Here is a 21,098-nt window from a genome sequence, read left to right on the forward strand (position 1 = left end):
GGCACTTCCTAGCAAGTCACGTAACCCCCACTGCCTAGCTCTTACCACCCTTAAGGCCTTAGAACCAATACATGGTTTTGATTCTAAGACAAAGGTAAGGGTTTTAAAAAATGGGAAGCAGATCACATGTGGGGGAAAGGGGATTGTAGGCAGGATCATCCATGGGGGTGGGAGAGAATTAGGAAAGTGTTCATGTGTATCAAGGGTGGCACTTGATAGCCAGGGATTCAAAAAAGCAGAATTAAGCAGGATGGGAGTGTCATTTATAAGAGACCATCCAAAGGTCAGTTTAGATGAACTCAAGTATGCATGAAAGGAAATGTAATGTGTAATAAAGCTGGGAGCAGATTGTGAAGGGCTTTAATGCTTCGAATAGGCACTTGTATTTATAATCTAAAAGATAATAGGGAGCCACTGGAGTTCACTGCAGAGAAAAGTGACATCGTCAAACCCTCATTCCCCAAGACCAGAAAGTGATAATGGCAGAATTGGAATGACGATGTAGATCTCTTGACTCCTAAGCCATCATGCTTTTCGAAGCCTAGGATCAAGGACTTTCAGCATCCTGCAGAGGAGGCCAGTATTAGATTTATGGACATTCAGGAGGTTAAACTGCATTTCTGCCCATAATATAGTGAAGAGCTGGTCTCTGTAGTCATGTATCCTGAAGGTTCCAGACAGCTTGCGGTTTGGGGTTTTTTAATGAGAGGATGCTAGAATTTAAAGCCTCCTGAAGTCTACTGTGTCTTGTTTCCAGTTTCCTTCAGTTTGAATCTTCTCTGTCCCAATAATTCTGGCCTCTCCCAATCAAACCCATAAGCCATGGAGAAATGTCTACTCTTGATGCAGAGTGAGGCTCATGAGTGTTAGAAAGAAATCATTGCAACTAAGAGCCTACATGGCTGACGTCCTGATCAGAAGGGGTATAAGTTATAAGGCTGATCCTGGGCAAGACGAGGAAGACTCAGCCCTTAGCATTCCTTTGGTTTGGATGGTATCCTACGGGGACTGTCCCAGTAAGGCAAGCAGCGTGACAAGCAAACTTTTCACAGAGTTGGTTTTCTTGAATTGAACTGCTCTATAAGCCTTGGAGGATCAAAAGATAAAGAGCCAGACCTAGAGACGGGAGGTCCTGGGTTCAAATCTGGCCTCAGACACTTCCTAGCTCTCTGACCCTGGGCAAATCACTTAATCCCCAATGCCTAGCCCTTGCCACTCTTCTGCCTTGGAAACAATTCTTCACAAGGATTCTACAACAGGAGGAAAGGTTTTTTTTAAAAGCAATATATCTGTAAACTTTGAGAGTGATGCACCTTCTCCCCTAAGGGCCCTGCATCTAAGAGATGGAAAGAAAGATAGAGACAGAGATTGCTTATTGTTCTCTAAGTTACATTTTGTTCACTGCTGCAATTAGTCTTTCTCTGCTTAAAACACAAAATTTGTCTTTTGAAGAATGCGAAGTCCACAAAGGTCTTATTAGCAAAGGGACCAAATCTCTGTGTAGTGGATTCTGAATGAAGCCATTCCTACCCTGACCTCTGACAGGAATGCTTGAAGGAAAACTGATTTTCAGTCAAGGAGCAGACAAAGCACTTCCAACTCTAATGCAATCAACTCCAGTGACCCTACTAAAGCACCCTGGGATACAGTGACACATAGTGAAAGAGAAACTCTGTGTTTGCTTCATCGTGACCACATAATTTCCTTTTCAAAGCCTAGAAAGGCACTGGTCTTGTTCCCAAGTACTGATTACAGGTCCTAGCCAATTGTGGCAGACCAAAAGGGATGGTCCTGTTTCTTGGTTCATACCGGAATTTACAATACACTTAACAAGGAGGGTTGTTCACCAATGTTTGGTTTCTATTCGATGACTGAAACGAACTTCTACTTTGCAATTGTCAGAAAGCCAAATAGTGAAATCGAGGTACTCAAGATGACCAACTTAGAACAAACATTTTAGAAAACTGAAAGGTGCAAGCAATGACGAGGTCACTGGTAGGAAGTGGAAACCTCTGTCTGTATATACAGAGTAAACATGTGATGCCTCGAGAGCAGAAGTAGAGGAAGACAGTAGCTCCTTCCCAGAGAGTAAAAGTCCTGGGCTGTAGAGGCTGTCAGTTCACACTCCAGGCTTTAGCCCTAAATCCCTAAATCCTCTTCTGTTCTCACCTAGTTTAACTTGAATTTCAGATGCTAAGCCCATTTGGATGCCCCTAATCATGGGCAAGATAAAATCACCAGGGTCAGGACTATTTCTCATCTCTTTAGATCTCTCTCTACCTTTCTATCCATTTCTCTGCCTCTGGGTCTATATCTTTGTTTCTCTGTCTCTCTCTGTCTCTCTCTCTCTGTCTCTCTCTGTCTCTCTCTCTCTGTCTCTCTCTGTCTCTCTCTCTCTCTCTGTCTCTCTTTCTGTCTCTGTCTCTCTGTCTCTCTGTCTCTCTGTCTCTCTGTCTCTCTGTCTCTCTGTCTCTCTGTCTCTCTCTCTCTCTCTCTCTCTCTCTCTCTCTCTGTCTCTCTCTTTCTGTCTCTCTTTCTGTCTCTGTCTCTCTCAATCTGTCTTTCTCTCTCTCTCTTTCCTCTCCATAGGGCAATATTTCTATACCAATCCTACTCTCCATAGGCCTATCCTTGTTGTTGTTTTTGTTGAGTCTTTCAGTTGTTTTGATTCAGCATGACCCCTGTAGTAGTGCTATAGTTAACTCTTCTTTTTCTTTCCAAACTTTTTTTGGTTCTTACGGTGATAGAAAAAGAGCTGTGCAATAATCAGTTTCCCAGAGAATACCACATGTTTCCTAAACCCATTATTATCTCAGGCAACCCTTATGACTATCTACTCCCAACCAAGACCACTGCTGCTAACCCCATTTTGCAGTCAAGATCACTGAGGCTCTCTGACTGAAAAATGGGTGGTATACTGAATCTACAAATTGAGGGGAAAAAACACTTCTGAGCCCTTAGTTTCTCTGGAATAGGAGAGAACAGTTCAGAGACCTTTTCAAAGACTTTTGACTAAATGATGGAAGGAAATGGAACATATGCACTCTGGAAGGTAATATGATCTAGGAAAGACAGAAGGGAATAACATTCTCTTCCCTGATAAGAGAATTAGTTATAATAGTCTGCCTCAGAGCTTGAGGCAGAAGGCTAGGGAAGGACATGAGATAGAGTGGGGGAGACTATAGAATGGCCCATGTGAAGGAGAGATGACTGGACGGCACTGATGCTAGGGTGGTAGGATGCTTAAAATGACTGCCTCACAAAGTTTTGGTCATTAGTGAAATTCCTCTCCTCTCCCCCCAGTCTATCCTCCCACTGGTTCATGCTTCTCCACCCAATGTCTTTTCATAAATGACTCAGAACAACAAATGCAGTCGTTTGCTGAGAACTGGTCCCTAGACAAACATTTCCCATCTTCCCTCTCTCTGCATCTCCTATGACACCACATTATAGGTAATAGCAGCCTACATTTACATTTTAAGCCTCAAGCCAAACTTTGAAAGGGGGATCATTTTAATTCACTATGACCAGAAATGTTTTGAGCCCTAGTTTGTTTTTGGTCACTGACACTGGCCTCTGTCCAAGGTGGCTGAGTTCAGGATGGGTCAAATCAAATTCAGAGTGGCAAAATTCTACACCAGTAAGATCTGAAAATCTGAAAGAAATACCTGAAAAATAATACGCTGAAAAGAGAAATCAATTTGAAGTGATAGATAAATCCATAATGGAAACTAAGATGTTTAATGATTTTTCGCACATAGAAAGTCCTTTGTAAGTCTTAAGACACTATGCAAATGTGAGCTACTGATGTCATACTATGTCCTTAATTCTCAGATTTCCATGTGAAGAGGGCAATGCTAAGATTTCCTGGTGGGAAGTCCCTAATCTCAGGGGAAATTTGGCTGAAAAATAGTTACTCTGGCATCTCTCTAGTCACCACATTCTCTGTAATAGAAGCATACATTTAAACTTCCAGTCTGAAAGCCAAATTTTCTTTTCTTTTCTTTTTTCTTTTCTTTACTTTTCTTTTAAAACCCTTACCTTCCATCTTAGAATCAATACTGTGTATTTGTTCCAAGGCAGAAGAGTGGTAAGGGCTAGGCAATGAGGGTTAAATGACTTGCCCAGGGTCACACATCTAGGAAGTGGGAAGCCAATTTTTCTAGAGCTCATCTTTGACTCACCACCCACAAGAGATGCCCACACCATGCCCTCAGACCTCAGGAATATTTGTGGTCCCTAACTAACACTAGCTTTTTCTGCCCAATGTACTCAAAGGTCAGAAAGAACTTTTCTAATCTATTCTAGATATAAGCAAATATATCACTTGATTTCCTAGCAGGTCTACATTTAACTCCCTTTCTAGCCAGCTAAAAAGTACCCACCATCCAAACCTCACAGCAGACCAATGGGTCTCCTCCTTCAAAGAGAAACCTAAAACAAGGGACTAAAATCCTTGGCTGCCACAGCAAGCTTGTGATGAAAAGATTAGGAAGATTTAATATACGCTCATATCTAGACACCTAAAATGGAATCATTCTGGAGGCAGTTGGGCAGTTCTGGGGATTAAGAGCCAGGCCTGGAGATGGGAGGTCTCAGGTTCAAATCTGACATCAAAAACTTTGTAGCTGTGTAACCCTGGGCAAGTCACTTAATCTGCATTGCCTAGCTCTTACCACTCTTCCGCCTTGTGGCTGATACACAGTATTGATTCCAAGATGGAAGATAAGGGAAATAAAAAATGAATCATTCTTTCCTTATTCTCCCATCAGCAAGGAAGAGGAAATCACTATCACAGACTTCTAGCCATTTTAGTTCCTTGTTCTCTGTGACTAACAAAGCTGACCTAGATTTGGGGGACCTGGTTTCTCTTCCTCAAAAAGGTATAAAACAGAGCAGATTTGGGTGCTAGATTCATGAAGCTAAATTTCCTCTTTTTCCTCCTTTAAGCTCTTTCCCTTTCCTTAGGAATAGAGATCAGAAGATAAGAGATTTAGGGCTATAAAGCAACTTAAAGGTCCTCTAGTCCAATCCCTTCATTTACTAGTGACTAAGTTGAGATCTAGTGTGGTCATATGTCCACATTTGGTCAAAGCAACCAGTTCCTCCTAGAACCAACTTCCTTGAGAGCAGGGATTGTTTTTACCTTTCTTTTTCTCCCTGCCACTTAATAAACCTGCTTGTTCACTTACTTTAGGGTCCATCAACTTGTTTTTCAAAGGTTTTAATAATGGTATTTTAATATATTTGCTTTTCATTGTGATCTTGTATAATGTAGTCTATGAATCTAAAAACATTATTCTGAGAAAGGGTCCCCAGTTTCTACCAAAAGGATTTATGATATAAAAAAAGGTTAAGAACCCCTACTTAAGCAAGGAAGTAGCTAGGTGCTCAGTGGATAAAGTGCTAGGAATAGAGATGGGAGATTCTGGGTTCAAATCTAGCTTCAGACACTTCCTAGCTATGTGACCCTGGGAAAGTCACTTAATCCTAATTGCCTATCTGTAGCCACTCTTCTGCCTTGGAACTGATACTTAGTATCAATTCTAAGATAGAAGATAAATGTGTTTTTTTAAAAAACACCTAAACTAAAGTTTACATTCTTTTCCCTTTGCAAAAATAAAGAACAGTAGCCTAAGTCCCTAAAATCTAAGCCAAGATAGTTTGGACCAGCTTGTGAGAGCCCGTTGTTAAATTTTCAGCATGAGCATGTTATACTTTAGAAATTAGCAAGCACTACAAATCAGGGCTTAATTTATTTGACTGTCTGAGCTTTAAGAAGTGATAGAGAAAATGTTAATAATGCAAATTAAACATAAAATATATCATGTATCTTTTCTTTCTGAGAGCTAGTTCTTAAACATTTACCAGCATATCCTAGCATCTAAAAGATGGGCTTCTATTATTCTAGCCTGATTGGAATCATTGGGTTAAATGTTAGCTTTCCCCCAGCTTTCATTCCTGGCACTGAGGCACTTGTACTGGATAGAACTGGTAGTTTGCTTCAAAGACATTTTGTTTGGATGTGTAGGAGGAGTATGTACAGAGATGTCCTCCTGGGCTGGGGTTTTTTCTTACACACAAAGCAAAAAGTCTGGAGCGCATACAAAATCAAACTTTGCACACATTCCTTCGGAGTCTATCTTCCATGGCATTTCTTGCCTAGAAACAATAAAGCTCAAACACTTCTGCTGTGTGTACATGTGGCTTAACACACTACTAAGATACTGTTGATTTAAGCAACCAGTTCCTGTGGATTTTTATTTTTTTCCCCCAGCACTTGTCATTGCTCCTGGCACCTCTTGAGACCAACCCAGTCAGGACTTCCAAGCAAGCCCCTCCCTACCACTGGCCTGCCAGTTCTCAGGTCACTGGATCATCATAACTCACTGTCTTCTCTCTCTCTCTCTCTCTCTCTCTCTCTCTCTCTCTCTCCCTCTCTCCCTCTCTCTCTCTCTCTCACAGGCAAAGCTAAAATCTTTCACTGCCAAGATTATCCAGCTCCTAAAGGAATGGACTGAGGCATTTCCCTATGATTTCCAGGATGAGAAGGTCATGAAGGAACTAAAGGAGATCACTCATAGAATCACGCAGTGCGATGAGGTAAGGGAATCTCTCTCTAGTTTTTCCTTGCCTTCCAGGCCATTTGGAAAACAAAGCAACTTCCCTAAAGATTTTGCTAGGCTGTGGGGAGGGAGGTGGAGTGTATATAGGGTCCTCAGGCTGTGCCTTTCAATAGGGTCACACAGAGAAGAGCCTTTGTTTCCATGGCCACAGACATCCTCTGGGTAATTTTCCAAAACTGAGTCAATGATTGAGTTCAGCAAGAGATTAGGGGAAGTTCAGTTCAACTCATCCTCCACCTTTCAGAAAACAATCCAAAGTCCATATCTTGTAAAGGAGTAAGAGGTCATAGGATGACCCGATTGAGAACTGGAGAGGACCTTAGAGAGTATCTCGAATTGCATCTTCATTTTATAGATGGAGACACAGAGACCCAATGAGTTAAAATGACTTGCTCTAAGTCAGAGAGGTGGTTTCTTGACTCCCAATTCATTGGTTTTTCTGCTACAAAAGCATTTTTAATACTGTATATAATATGCTTTGTAAGGCTTTAGCATGGATAGGAAAAGAATGAACACTTGTCAAGGAGCCAGAGTGTCTAGCTAGGTGGTCTCAATGGTCAAGATGAATAACATTGGGCTTCTGATCAGAAAAACTCAAGTCTGAACCCTGCCTTAGACATTTATTAGCTACATGAACCTGGATAAGTCATTTGACCACTCGACTTCAGTTTCTTTATCTGTAAAATTGTAATAATAATAATAGCACCACCTTCACAGGGTTCTTATAAGATGAAATGAGATAAAATGTGTAGAGTTTTGCAGACCATATAAAACTATCCAAATTCTAGCTATTGTTATTAAGTACAGGTGGACAGTAATAATCATTTCTATTAATAAAAAGTTGTTTTTCACAGCACTCCAAAACTTACTACTCCATTTGATCATCAAAATCGCTAGAGCAGAACTATCCCCATTTTACAAAGGAGTAAATTGTTTCAGACATGTTAAGTGCTGTCTGTCCCCTACTTAGGATAGTGAGTTGGAAGCAGAATCAGGACTAGAACCCAAGGCTTTTGACTCTCAAAGGTCAGGCCTTTTCCACTGCATTATTTTTATGCCAGTCATTAAAATCTGGCAGTCAAAGCGGAAGGGAACCCCAAGCCAATTGAGGTCAGCGATCAGATTGAAGGGATGCTGATAAGAGCTTCTAGGAAGCCATTGGAACAGAGCAGCATGGATGGCTTCAAAAGAAACCTTAACAGGGATGGTGTGAGAGGCTACATATAGAGGACTCTGAAACTTCAAGAAGACACATTAAGTGACACTCCCCTAACAGGTCAATGGGACATGTGCTTTGGAGAAAACCACAGAGATAGGGTTCTTATTGCCAAGACTCTTTCTGAATCATAATTTCCAAATTTATAATAATTATACATTCAAATAATATTATTATATTGTATATTACTATACATTATCAATATAATTAATATTAAATTTAGATATAAAATTTTATATGATAAATTTCTAATTTTATAATAATTTCCAAGGCTCTTTCTGAATTCATTTGTGACCCCATTTTAGGATTTTCCTTGGCAAAGATACTGGCATGGTTTGCCATTTTCTTCTCCAATTCTTTTTTACAGATGAGGAAACTGAGGCAGGGTCAAGTGACTTGCCCAAGGTTATACAGCTAGTAAGTGTCTGAGGCTGGATTTGAACTCATGAAGATGAGTCTTCCCAATTCCATGTTCATTGCACCCCCTCACTGTCCTATTATCAGAACTAATTGTATCCTCTCCAGGTTAACTACTTGTTTATTAGTGTCCAGTCCTCAGCTACTCAAATTGGCATGTGTAATACATGCATTATTATTTCTTAATGAGAATCTCTCAGCAGCACAGTATAATAGCAGAAAAAGTGCTCAAATCTAAGCTGTCATACTAGCTGGTTCACCTCTCAGAGCCTCTTGTTTCCTCATCTCTAAAATGGGAATAACGATCAGATCATTGCACTCCATATCTCACAGAGCTGTTGTGAGAAAGTTTTAAGTGCTAAACAAATGTGAGGAGGAATTTTTACAGCTGCTGCTCTTATCATTCTTTGGCCTCAGGAAGGATGGCTTCTGGAAGTAGCCAAGAGTTAGAAAGTCAATTAGAACTCCCAGAAAATAAGCTCTGGGATTGTAGAACTGGTGGACCTAAAAAAGCAGAGATTTAGGGCACAGTATGGGCAGTCAGGCATTGCAGTGGATAGAGTGCTGGAGCTGGAGTTAGGAAGACTCATTTTTTCTTGAATTCAAATTTGGCCTCGGGCACTTAGTAGCTGTGTGACCCTGGGCAAGTCACTGAACCCTGTTTGCCTCAGTTTCCTCATCTGTAAAATAAGCCACAGAAGGAAATGGCAAACCACTCTAGTATCTTTGCCAAGAAAAATCCCAAATGGGGTCATAAAGACTCAGACAATGACTGAACAAAATAATAGAGCAAATTAGGCAGTCGAGCACCCAGGTAGGGAAGACACAGGTGAGTTATTCAGGCAGATGCTCTTGTCAGCTCACCTTAGCTAAGCTCTCATACACACCAGGGCATGATTTAGGAGATCAGCTGTGAAGCAGGGACTGAGACCCATTTCTCACACATACTCCAAGCCCAATCCTCAACACTACTTTTTAAAAAATCAGCTTAGAGCAAGCCCAACCCCTCCAATCAACAAATTTCCTTAATCACCATGAAGGAAAGCTTCCGGGGAGGCAGGAAACAAAGCCAAGTTAAGAAAAAGCTATAAAAAAGGACTCACATCCCAGTGCAGGAGTGATTCAAGAAATGGGGAGCAAGAAGACCATGTTGGTAAAGAGATGACATTTGTTTAGCACTTTGTAAACACTAAAGCATTTTGCATACCTTTCTCAGTTGACCTTTACAACAACCTTGCTGGGTAGGTCCTGCAGGTATTATTATCTCCAGCTTGCCCAAGACTCCAAGTCCAGGATTCGGCCCATTATTATTACACAGCTTCTCTCTTCAGCAGCAAGCATTTGGTCACTTGCTAATCCATAAGGCACTCCTGGGTTTGACCTCCTAATCCCTGAAATGAATTCATCGTGAGTCCAATTCCGTGGAAATGTTTATTAGTCTGTTTCCAAAGTTTCTCCTCACTTTTGAGGATGGCCTCAAAGGAACAGAAAGCAGAGAGAGTGTCATCAGAAACCCTTCGTCCCATCCCATGCCCACTTTTCTCATCCTGCATCTCAGACCACAATTCTGGATTTCCCAGGTGCTAATGTATTCACTTAAAAAATATAACTTAATTTTTTAAGTTTATAACTCACTTAAAAAAAGATTAGCAACTTCCCCAGCAGTTTAGGATTACCCACTTCTCTTCTATAATTTGATTACTGACTCCCAATGAAATAGTTCTGACTCCATTATCTTTCTTTGATTTGCCTAAGGAATCCACTGCTAGGTAATGTGAAAACTTGTTTTAACTGGAGATAGAGAAATGAGAGTTCGGTCACTGCCATTAGGTAGACTCTGAGTTCCCCCCCAGAAGTTGTCAAAATAATCAACCTCTCTTTGGTTCAGGGATACTGGAATCGAGAGTAAACAAATGCTAAACAGTTGGAAGAAGGACATGGGCTTGAATGATGGCTGTTCACACAAGAGAGACTGAACTCAATTCTGATTATAGCTCAGTGACTCCTTCCTTCTCAGACTCTAGGCATAGATAGAGTATCACGTTTCATTTTAAAAAGTTAATCTAAAAGCCATAGGAGGGTTCTCTGTTTCCAGAAGACTGTGTTGATATTGTTTTTTGCTTACCACCATTCCCTTCTCTCACTATTAATGGGCTTCCTCTTCTGCCAGGAAAGACGTTGGGACTGGCCTTCTGCCAGGACAGGTGGTGACTAGATGCCGAGCTCCACTGAGCATGATTCTGACTCCTGCCAGTCTCAGTCCCTAGAGAGGGTCAGCTTCAGGAATTTGTCCAAAACACATGCACACAGATAAGACAGAAGCCCTGGGACTCGCTCCAGGCAGAGTACCAGCTGCTGTCAAGTGTCTCCAAAGCAGGAAGGGAATTTCCCTGATGGAGGTCCTTCCATTTCCTATTCCCCAAGGTCCAGCTTCTCCCCTCTCCCCCTAGCATGGAGGGTAGTTGGCAGCACATGGGTGCTGGAAGTCAACCTCTGGCTTTTATGAGCTATATGCCGATGGGCAAGTCATTTACCTTTTCAGAGGCTCCATTTTCTCATTTGTAAAATGGGGATAACAATACCTCTAGGGCTGTTGCGATGATTGGATGATACATGAAAAAATGCTGTAATCGTTAAAGCACTCTATCAAGCTAGCTATTAGTAATAGTAGGGGCAGCTAGGTAGCACAGTAGATATAATGCTAGACCTAAAATCAGGAAGGCTCATCTTCCTGAGTTCAAATCTGGCCCTAGACACTTACTAGCTATGCGACCTTGGGCAAGTCACTTAGTTCTGAAGCAAGTTGCTTCAGTTCTTCATCTGCAAAATGAGCTAAAGAAAGACATGGCAAACCATTCCAGTATCTTTGCCAAGAATATCCCAAACGGAGTCCTAAAGAGTCGCACGTGACCAAAACGACTGAACAATGAGACGTAGTAGTGTTGGCAGGGGAAGGTATAATAATAAGAGGATATCTTTATTTGGTTGATAATTTTTACCCTTAACACTGTGAGACCTAAAAGAGATAGGCACGTGGATGATGACACCTTTCTTCAAGGAACCTAAGTCTCACTGAGGACAAATAATACAAAGAGAACAATATATATGTAATTAAAGTGCTCAATTGAATGGCTCTGGAAGGGATGATGAACAATATCAGGGAATAATAACAATAACAAAAGGATGATCAGGAAAAGCTTTGTTAAAGAAGTAGATTGGGTAGACTTTGGATATGTAGGGAAAAGAGGTGGGGGAGAAGAAAGCCTAAATAAAGGCTTAGAGTCTTAGGTGTATGAAATGGTTTAGGAGATAACAAGAAGGCTAAAAATTTTATGTTGGAAAATAATGGGAGAGATGGTTGGTAAAGTAGACTGACTCTAGGTTAAAGGGTTTAGATTCCATGTCGTAAATAAAGGAGAAGCACTAGAGGTTCCAGTCAGGAGAGTCTTAGGTGGTCTTAATGCAGAATGAATTAGTAAGGGAAAGTCTGAAAGAAGAGCAGCCAATTTGAAGGCTGTTATGGAAATCCAAATCTGAGGTGATGAGAGCCCTGGAGAAGGGGACAATATTAGGGAGGAAGGAAAAAGGCAAAAAAAAAAAAAAGAGAGAGAGAGAGAGAGATGCCCAAGGTACCTGGGAAAATCCCCTCTTCTTTGCCAATAAACACATAATGATGAAGGGTTTGATCATTACTATTTCTTGGATAGGAAGTGACATTTTCATCTAGGGTCCTCCAAATCTACTAAAGGAGCAACTGGGTAGACCAAGGAGTTCTCCTAGCTTAATGGAGCTGTTCTCCCTTTCTTCTTAGGAGAATGGGACCGTGAAGACAACCATCACCCAGATGACCCAGAACCTCATCCTGTCCCTTACCACCAGGAACCAGTTCCAAGAGATAAGGGAGAAGTTCCGCCAGCCTGTTACAGACAAAGGGACCATTCTGAAGTCAAAGCCCCAAGCAGCCCAGAAGGATATCCTGAGTGTGTGTTGTGACCCGCTCATTCTGGCCCAGCAGCTCACCCACATAGAGCTGGTCAGTGTCTCATCTTCTCTCCTCTTGTAACCCTCTTTTCAGCCTACAAGACCTCAAGGATGTAGTTCTCAGCATACCCTCTAAACCCCACCCCCAAAGCTTGGAAGCAAAGGCTTTGAGATTGAACTTCTAGCATTCGATTCATTCATACTGTCTCCATCTATCTTGCTGATCTCTATCATCCATATATGTCTATGTCTATATAACTCTATAACATATAATATCTATATAATGTCTATAACATATACAAGACAAAACTATGAATGTCTGAAAGGATTGTTAAAGTCAACAGGGTTGGGTCAGGAAAAGAGGCAGTTTATAGAGAAAATAAAATGAAGATGATGCCCTACATTGCCTGCCCCCCAGACAACTCCTTGCAATGCTAAAGGATTCCAACAAAAAAAAAGTATATAGAAGGTATTTCTGTGGACAGCTGGGTGGCTCAATGGATAGAGAACCAGGTCTAGAGATGGGAGGTCCTAGGCCTCAGACACTTCCTAGTTGTGTGACCCTGGGCAAGTCACTTAACCCCTTTTGCCTAGCCCTTACTGCTCTTCTGCCTTGGAACCAATACATAGTATTGAGTCTAAGATGGAAGGTAAGAGTTTAAAAAAATGGCCCCAAAATACAAGAGTAGGGATGCTGGTTGCTCTGATAAGCCTAAGAAAAGTCAAAAAGTGCCTAGGTATGTTCATATAAGAAATACCTATTAAATTATGGGGTTTGCTATTTTGCACAATTTTCAGCTTATGCAAAGGGTCTTGGAGTGTATTGGTCACATAAAATGAGGTACTAGGGTCATTTAATATACAGATTTAGATTTATTAGCACTTTTTTAAAGCAGCCACCTTTTCTAATCTTTTTCCTCCCCAATTCCATTCCAGGAAAGGGTCAGCAACATTTATCCTGAGGATCTGATGCAAATAGTCAGCCACATGGACTCTCTAGATAATCACAAGGTGGGTCTTTTTTCTTTTCTTAACCAGGGGGAAAATTGGGAGGCCATCTTCCTGTTTCTTATAGATCTAAGCAGACCCTTAGCAATGTTACACAGAATTTGTCCTTCAAAACCCCAAGAGAAGGCTCTATTCTTGCACTGTGTAGAGACTGTTTAAACTCAGAGTTCTAGATATCCATTCCTTACCCTGAGCCTCCTCAAAATGACTCATTATTTTTGGCATAGCAGGGATGCTTGCTTCCATTATCAGGTTTGGATTTTAGAAACAAGAGTATACAGAAGACTGGATCCCCTCCCTAGATGAAAGAGCTCTTCCCCTAATTCTCATTCTTTTGTGCTTTAAATGACATGCAGAAGATCAGGAGGACACACAGAAGCCATTACTTAAACCTGAAAACCAAACATCAAAAACCACATATATTTTTTCCCTGTTCGCTAATAGGTTTCTTTAAAAAAAAATTTTATCTTCCATCTTAGAATCATTACAGTATATTGGTTATAAAGCAGAGGAGTGGTAAGGGCTAGGCAATGGGGATTAAGAGACTTGCCAGGGTCACACAGCTAGGCAGTTGTATGAGGTCAAATTTGAATCCAGGACCTCCTGTTTCTAGACCTGGCTCTCAATCCATTGAGCCACCTACCTGTCCCCAACACTAATAGGCTTTTTTTTTTTTAGACCCTCGTACTTCGGTGTATTGTCTCATAGGTGGAAGAGTGGTAAGGGTGGGCAATGGGGGTCAAGTGACTCGCCCAGGGTCACACAGCTGGGAAGTGGCTGAGGCCGGGTTTGAACCTAGGACCTCCTGTCTCTAGGCCTGACTCTCACTCCACTGAGCTACCCAGCTGCCCCCACTAATAGGCTTTTAATTTGGGTTCTGACAATGTTTGGTGTTAGGGATTCTATCCTCTTTGGGGTGATATTATTACACCCCATAAAACAAATCAAGCCAAGACCAAGGAAGAGAAATGGACCATCGCTGATGGAACAGAAATGGGCAAGGAGAGGGTTAATTCCTTACCTGAATGGGAAAGCCTTTTCCTCTACTTAAAAAACACTCTAGGCTCATTGTACTCCTCACAGAGCTCCAGCCTCTTTGTTTGCCAGACCTGAAAGAATCACTAGGATGGGGGGCAGCTGGGTGACTCACTGGATAGAGATCCAGGCCTGGAGATGGCAGGTCCTGGCTTCAAATCTAGCCTCAGACACTTCCTAGCTGTGTGATCCTGGGCAAATCACTTAAACTCCATTGCCCTTATCACTCTTCTGCCTTGGAACTAATATTTAATTTTGGTTTTAAGACAGACACGAAGGGTTAAAAAAAAAAAAAAAAGAAATCAGTAGGGTAGTGGAATCGGGTTTGATGTCAGAATTGGAGAACTACAGTAGAGTTGCCTGGGGAAAAGCAGTGGTTAACCAGGCAAGGTAGGGGCTACTCTACAAGAACAATAAATCCTATAATGCTTGTTTCCAAAGAAGACAGATGAGATCATAGGAAGCTGACAGAGAAAGAGCTCCCCTTCCCAACTCCACCCGAATCTATTTTTTTCCCCAAAGGACCTTTCCCCTCAAAGGAAACTTGCCTCTCTCTTCTTGGGTAAAGCCAAGAGAATTCTATCTCTCTTATGAGAAAGAGGACGAGTTTTGAATTCCCTTCTTCTCAAAGGTGAGGACTGATTACTGATCTCTTATCTCCCAGTGCCGTGGGGATGTCACCAAGACCTATACCCTAGAGGCCTATGATAATTGGTTCAACTGCCTGAGCATGCTGGTGGCCACAGAGATCTGCAGGGTAAGTGACTGTGTCAGATCTTGTTTTGAACAAGAGCCGATTTCCATATATGATCATCTATACCACCCTGTCCTATAAGCAGATTCCTTAGCCCCTCTCCCACCCTCTGATTAAATAAATACACCTTCCATATACACAAGGATAGAAATATTCTCCCTGTCACAGCACTACATAATGGAAGACCCAACTCAAACCTTCAGTTTCTGCCTTCTCCCAAAAGTCTTCCCCAACAAAGTAGTCCATCCTTTCTGTCCTTTCTGACTACCACAGCAAGGCCAGGTGACACAGTGGATAGAGCACTGAGCCTGGGTTCAGGTAGAGCTGAGTTCATATTTGGTCTCAGATACTTATTGGGCGTGACCCTGGGCAGCCATTTAATCTTTGTTTGCCTCAGTTTCCTCAACTGTAAAATGGGGTAAAATAATAACACCCATTTCCTATAGTTGTTTTTTACGTTTCCTTTTATATTTCCTATGCTTGCTGAAAATCAAAGGAGACAAACCCTGAAAAGCATTTAAAATGGTGCCTGACACATAGTAAGAACTATATGAATGCTGGTTATTATTGATTTCAGTCTCTTTCCCCCCTTTTTTTAAGCATCTAGAGCCCCAATTCATTCCCATTTGGGGCAATTGATAGCATACAGCCTTGCACTGTTTTGTGAGCTGTGTGAACTTTGTCTCTCCTGCTTGGCTAAAAGTTTGCTAAAGGAAGGGATTGTGTTTCTAGACTTCTCATCTCTCCCCGTGGCCTTAGTCCAGTTGTGGTCACTCAGTGGGTGCTTAATGAGCATGTATCGGTCAGGAGTCACATCACTAGAAACAGCCTGGGTAAAGTGAACCTGAATCAACATGCTGGGGCTAATGTGTTTATCCTGCCCAGCCCCTAAGCTGGTTTGCTGCCAAAAGATGAAGGTGGGCACATGTGGCTATGAAGCAGCGGCTTCCAGTTCCAGGATGCCAAGAACCCCTCCTAGGAGTCAACCCCTTGGCGTAGGGGAGAAAGTTGCTGATACTTTCCTGCTGCCGGATGGATCACTTTACAGCTGGATGAGGCGGGCTGCCTGGGGAACACCCCACCCCTGGAAAAATAAATTCAAGCTGACCTTCCCTGCTTCCTCTTTGTCCTTGAGATTGCTCCTTCGAGAATACCATTTAGACCAGTATTTTTGAGGGCTGAGCTATTGTGTTAAAATTATCCCTTCTTACCGACTTTGGGGAAATGACTTTTGGGGGAAATCTCAACAAATATATTACTCTTATTCACCTCTGGGATTGTAGGTACATACACAGATGTTATATCAGTGTCTAGCTAGAGTTACATTTTTAAAACTGGGTTGGTCAACAACAGACTCTTAAAAAGAGATCTTTGAATAGGAAAAATAGTTATATGCTCAAAAAAACCATAGTTCTAGTCCACACTTGGGTTTTCTGTAAAGCACATTTTGAGTGAAAGCATGACCTATATTTGGACCAACGCAATAAATATGTTGTTGTAAAGATATATGAAAAAGACAAGTGAATTTTCATATCATCAGATGGCCTCTAAGCAGTCCATAGAGCCATCTCAGGGAGAGAAAACAGATTAATTACAATATTCTCTGAAGTGTCACAGAGCAGAGGTTGTAGCCTTTCTATTGACCTGAAGGACTTAACTGGAAGCTATATCTTTCCTTCAGGTGGTGAAGAAGAAGCAAAGGACAAGAATGGTGGAATTCTTCATCGATGTGGCAAGGGAATGTTTCAACATTGGAAATTTTAATTCCATGATGGCCATTATCTGTGAGTACCAAGCCCTCCCTGCCCTGTGCCGCCATCTTGTGGCAACACTTAAAACCTCTCATCCTTTCAGTGCTGAGACAAGTCCATCTTTCTCCTTTGTGGGAAGTCATTTACTGATCATAGCTGGAAGCTTTTCCATTTCTCCCAGTTCTTGTTGGAGTTCTTCCTTTATCGGCATTATCCCTCTTCCATCTCAGTCCTCCAAATTGAAACAGCACTCTTTTCACAGATTATAGTATCATTTTCATTGGAAAACTATCCTTTGGGCTGACGCCATGGTGCTTTTCTTCCTCTTACAGCTGGCATGAACCTGAGTCCAGTGGCACGATTAAAGAAAACATGGTCCAAAGTCAAGACTGCCAAATTTGATGTACTGGAGGTATGCCCTGGATTTCTTGGCATAGTGCCTAAGACAGAGATAACAGTAACTTTGTCAAAGAAATATAAACATAGTGTCCTAGAATACGATGAAGCTTAAACCGGGCATCCTAAAAGCAAGCATTTAAGATATCCCTCCCCAAGTATTTGCAGGATCTCTCCATACATGCAGACTTTGAAGCTTTGGTAATCTAGCCTAGAAGAAGCATCCATAGGCTGCTTCTGTGTTTTTTTTAGGACATAAGGAAGAAGACAACACAAGCAGCTGAAACCCCCCTCATTTCTTTACCTTTCCCCATTCCGAGGGCCCCCTCTCCTAAATGGATAACACTGGAAATTCCACCATTATTACTTCATTTTTATCATTCTTAATGTGCAAATGATGTTGGAGGATGACATTTTAAGATGGCATCAGTATGGACAATCTACTGGAAAGGAAGAATTTGAGAGCAAGGGTTGATGATGGGGTAACAGGAGAGCTCATGAGAGTATTAAGTTGTTCCTAGAAGCCAGGAATAGAAACTAAACAAGTTAGATGATGAAGTCTACATGGTGTCTCTATTTCTGAAGTTGTTGGGTTTTTTTAAAATCTCCTTTGTCATTTGCCCAGCTATCTTTCTATAATGTCTCCCAAGCAAATACATCAGCTTTATACCTGGAAATTCCCATCCCTTATGGTTGGTTTGGGAAGATTCTAGGAGAGATTTCAGCTTTTGCTGCTACCAAGCCACCATCTTGTCTCCGCCCCAGCATCCCATCCTCTGGGTATCCATTTGTTCTCCTTTTCCCCATTTCCTCTCTTAGGGTAGCTTTTCTTTTCATCTCTTTTATTAGGGAGTCAGAACCTCTGATTCACAATAAAAGGCTACCCTCTAGTGGCAGGATCTGAAATCAGGCTAGGGTCCATTTTTTTTTTCCCCCAGAAGAGGGACTAGAGAGTATCTTTCTATAACTGCAAGAAGTATAATGTGTTAGGCCATAGGAAAACCTTAAGGTACAGGACTTGACGACCTTAAGAGTATGGCTTTTGGCTAATGTCCTATCCTTCCCACTTACAGCACCACATGGACCCATCCAGCAACTTCTGTAACTATCGCACTGCCCTGCAAGGGGCCGCCCAGAGATCTCAGACTGCCAACAGCAGCAGGGAGAAGATTGTCATCCCAGTTTTCAATCTCTTCATCAAAGACATCTACTTTCTGCACAAAATACACACTAACCGCCTGCCAAATGGCCAGATAAACTTCAAGGTGAGCCCTGGGAGCTGTCAATTAAAAAAAAAAAAAAAGGAAAAAACATCCATACTGTATGTAGTAGGGGAGAAGAATGATGAAATAGAAGACACCTTAGAGGTGACTTAGGCCAACTCCTCACTCACTTCATGAATCACTTTTACAATACCCCTAACAAGACTATACTCACTTATCTAAGTGCTGGACATATCATATAAGTGAGCACAGGAAGCCATTAGGAGACAGTTGAGTCCTCAAATGAGAGGCACTAACCCCGAGTCTAATCTTAGCATTCAGAGAAGGGAGATAACATTAAAATTACTGAATGAAAGGTGTCTTAGAGATCATCTAGGCTAATACCTGCTACACACACACACACACACACACACACACACACACAACTTTAATAAAGAAATTCAGAGTGGGTGTGATTTTTTCAAAAACACAATCCAGGATGAAACTTAAGTTCAAATATTCTGTTTCTTTGAGACTACAGGATAGGATAGGATAGGAATTAGAGCCCCAGATTCCCCCTAAGACCATGAAATCAGAAAATGTGTATTTCCAGGCTAAAATCTCCCCTACAAAGAAAAGGAAGCTATCCACCATTAGTAGATTGTTTTGTCTTTTGATGCTCAGTTTTGTGACTTAACCACCTCAGTCCAAGTAGACAGCAATGTCTCATAAGAGCCAGTCTGAGCTCCCTACACCTACCAAGCAGATCTATCTCGGGAACAAAATAGTTTGGAAAGATAGACAAATAGCCACAAAAAGGAAAAAGGCAATCAAATGAACAGAATTCTATACTTTCTTACTCATTATTTCACCTGATCCTAACAAGAAAATCTCTGTGTGATATACAGAGGTTATCATCCCTATTTGATTTGATAAAGACTCATATGTTAAATAATTTCCCCATAGATCACAGCTAAAAATACTGCTCTAATACTTTACCATTCAAATTTTTTTTTTTGGTATTGACTGACTGACTCTTCTCCTTTGTAGAAATTTTGGGAGATTTCCAGACAAATTCATGACTTTCTGACATGGAAACAGGTGGAATGTCCATTTGAGAAAGATAAGAAGATCCAGAGTTACTTACTCACAGCACCAATTTATAGTGAAGAAGGTAAAAATCTTTCATCTATATCAGTTCCCATCCTTAGAGGAAGGGCAGTTATATGGAGGTGTCATGGAGATAGCTTGGGGTGCAATGGCTCTTCACAAATGATTTTTTTTAGTTAATTAACTTATTTATTACCAGTTACATGTTACAACAAATTTCCACACAATTTTTCCCAAGTTATATATTCAAACATATCTCCTTCCCTTCCTTCTCTTCCACCTCCCAGTGTTGGCAGGCCATTCAATCTGGGTTATACATGTATTATCATGTATAACATAATTCCATATTGTTCATTTTTGTAAGTGAGAAATCTTATGAAACCCAAACCACAATATTGGTGTCACTGTGAACACTGTTCTCTTGGTTCTGCTTATTTCACTCTGCATCAATTCATGTAGGGCTTTCCAGCTCATTCTGAAATCATCCTGTTCATCATTCCTTATAGCACAAATGTATTTCGTGACTATCATATACCCCAACTTGTTCAGCCATTCCCCAACTGAGGGACACCCCCTTAATTTCCAATTCTTTGCTGCCACAAAAAGAGCAGCTATAAATATTTTTTGTACAAGTACTCTTCACAGATTATTGACCTATGTGTTGAAATAACTCCTTTCCACCACCCCCAGTCTAGTTGCAAAGCAATTAAATTTAAACTTTTGGTCCTGAATTCTCTGCACAACCCTTACTCTCTCCGCACTGCCACAGGGGAAACTGGGGGAGACCTTCATTGCCTTCTTTTGAATTAATGCTGGAGAAAGAAGAATTATGAACTTGGTGAAAAATATTTGAGCGCCCAGCTCTAATGAGTGTGTCTTTTCCAGCTCTGTTTGTAGCATCCTTTGAAAGTGAAGGTCCAGAAAATCATATGGAAAAAGACAGCTGGAAGACACTCAGGTATGCAGAATTTACTGAAGAAAACCACTCAAAAGTATGAGATAACAACCAAGAACATTACTACTAGTTTAAGCTGCATTATAAGATTGTGCTCATCTGGAGTATTGTGTTCTGTGCTGGGAGTTATGTTTTAGAAAGGATGCTGATAAGCTTTAGTGTCCAACCGAGGACAGACAAGATGAGTAACTGTCTCAAGTTCAAGCCATCTGGGATTTGGTTAAAAGAACTGAGGATGTTTAGCCTTGTTTACTTAGCCTTGGGAAAAGATTATGGTAAGGAGTCATGAAAGGTGTCATTGTGCATCTGAAGGGCTATCACTTGGAAGAGGGGATAAATGTGTGCTTCCAGATGTCAAAGGTAGGAGCAATGGGTGATAGTTTAAAATTAAGGGGTAAAAGTTAGGCTTCACATAGAAGTAATAGCAAAAATGGAATAGTTTACAACCATTATTGGGTACGGTCATTCGTATGCAAAACTTCCTAATAATTTTGAGCTATTCCACATCACTGGAAGTCTCCAAGTGAAGGCCAGATGAACATTTGCATTAGGTCGGATGTAGAGGGGATTCTTATTCAAATATGAGTTGGACCAGAGGACCTCTTGGGTCATTTGTGCTATTCAGATTCTCTTGGCTTAGCCCTATG

At 41.3% G+C, this 21,098-nt stretch overlaps 1 protein-coding gene across 2 annotated transcripts in view; it reads left to right on the plus strand.

Annotated features, from left to right (window-relative positions):
- The window catches only part of RASGEF1A (RasGEF domain family member 1A), a 40,220-nt gene that overhangs the window by 16,743 nt on the left and 2,379 nt on the right, over positions 1–21,098 (plus strand). Inside the window, exons 4-12 of one of the 2 annotated variants that reach the window (XM_044665800.1) lie at positions 6,466–6,603; positions 12,071–12,292; positions 13,177–13,251; positions 14,948–15,040; positions 16,719–16,821; positions 17,121–17,200; positions 18,258–18,449; positions 19,437–19,560; positions 20,382–20,454. In XM_044665800.1, the coding sequence (XP_044521735.1) occupies positions 6,466–6,603; positions 12,071–12,292; positions 13,177–13,251; positions 14,948–15,040; positions 16,719–16,821; positions 17,121–17,200; positions 18,258–18,449; positions 19,437–19,560; positions 20,382–20,454 (1,100 nt within the window). The remainder of the gene's footprint in view (positions 1–6,465; positions 6,604–12,070; positions 12,293–13,176; positions 13,252–14,947; positions 15,041–16,718; positions 16,822–17,120; positions 17,201–18,257; positions 18,450–19,436; positions 19,561–20,381; positions 20,455–21,098) is intronic. The other variant, XM_044665801.1, reaches the window with a different exon arrangement.

This window comes from Gracilinanus agilis, chromosome 2, assembly GCF_016433145.1.
Source record: "Gracilinanus agilis isolate LMUSP501 chromosome 2, AgileGrace, whole genome shotgun sequence".
NCBI lineage: Eukaryota > Metazoa > Chordata > Mammalia > Didelphimorphia > Didelphidae > Gracilinanus > Gracilinanus agilis.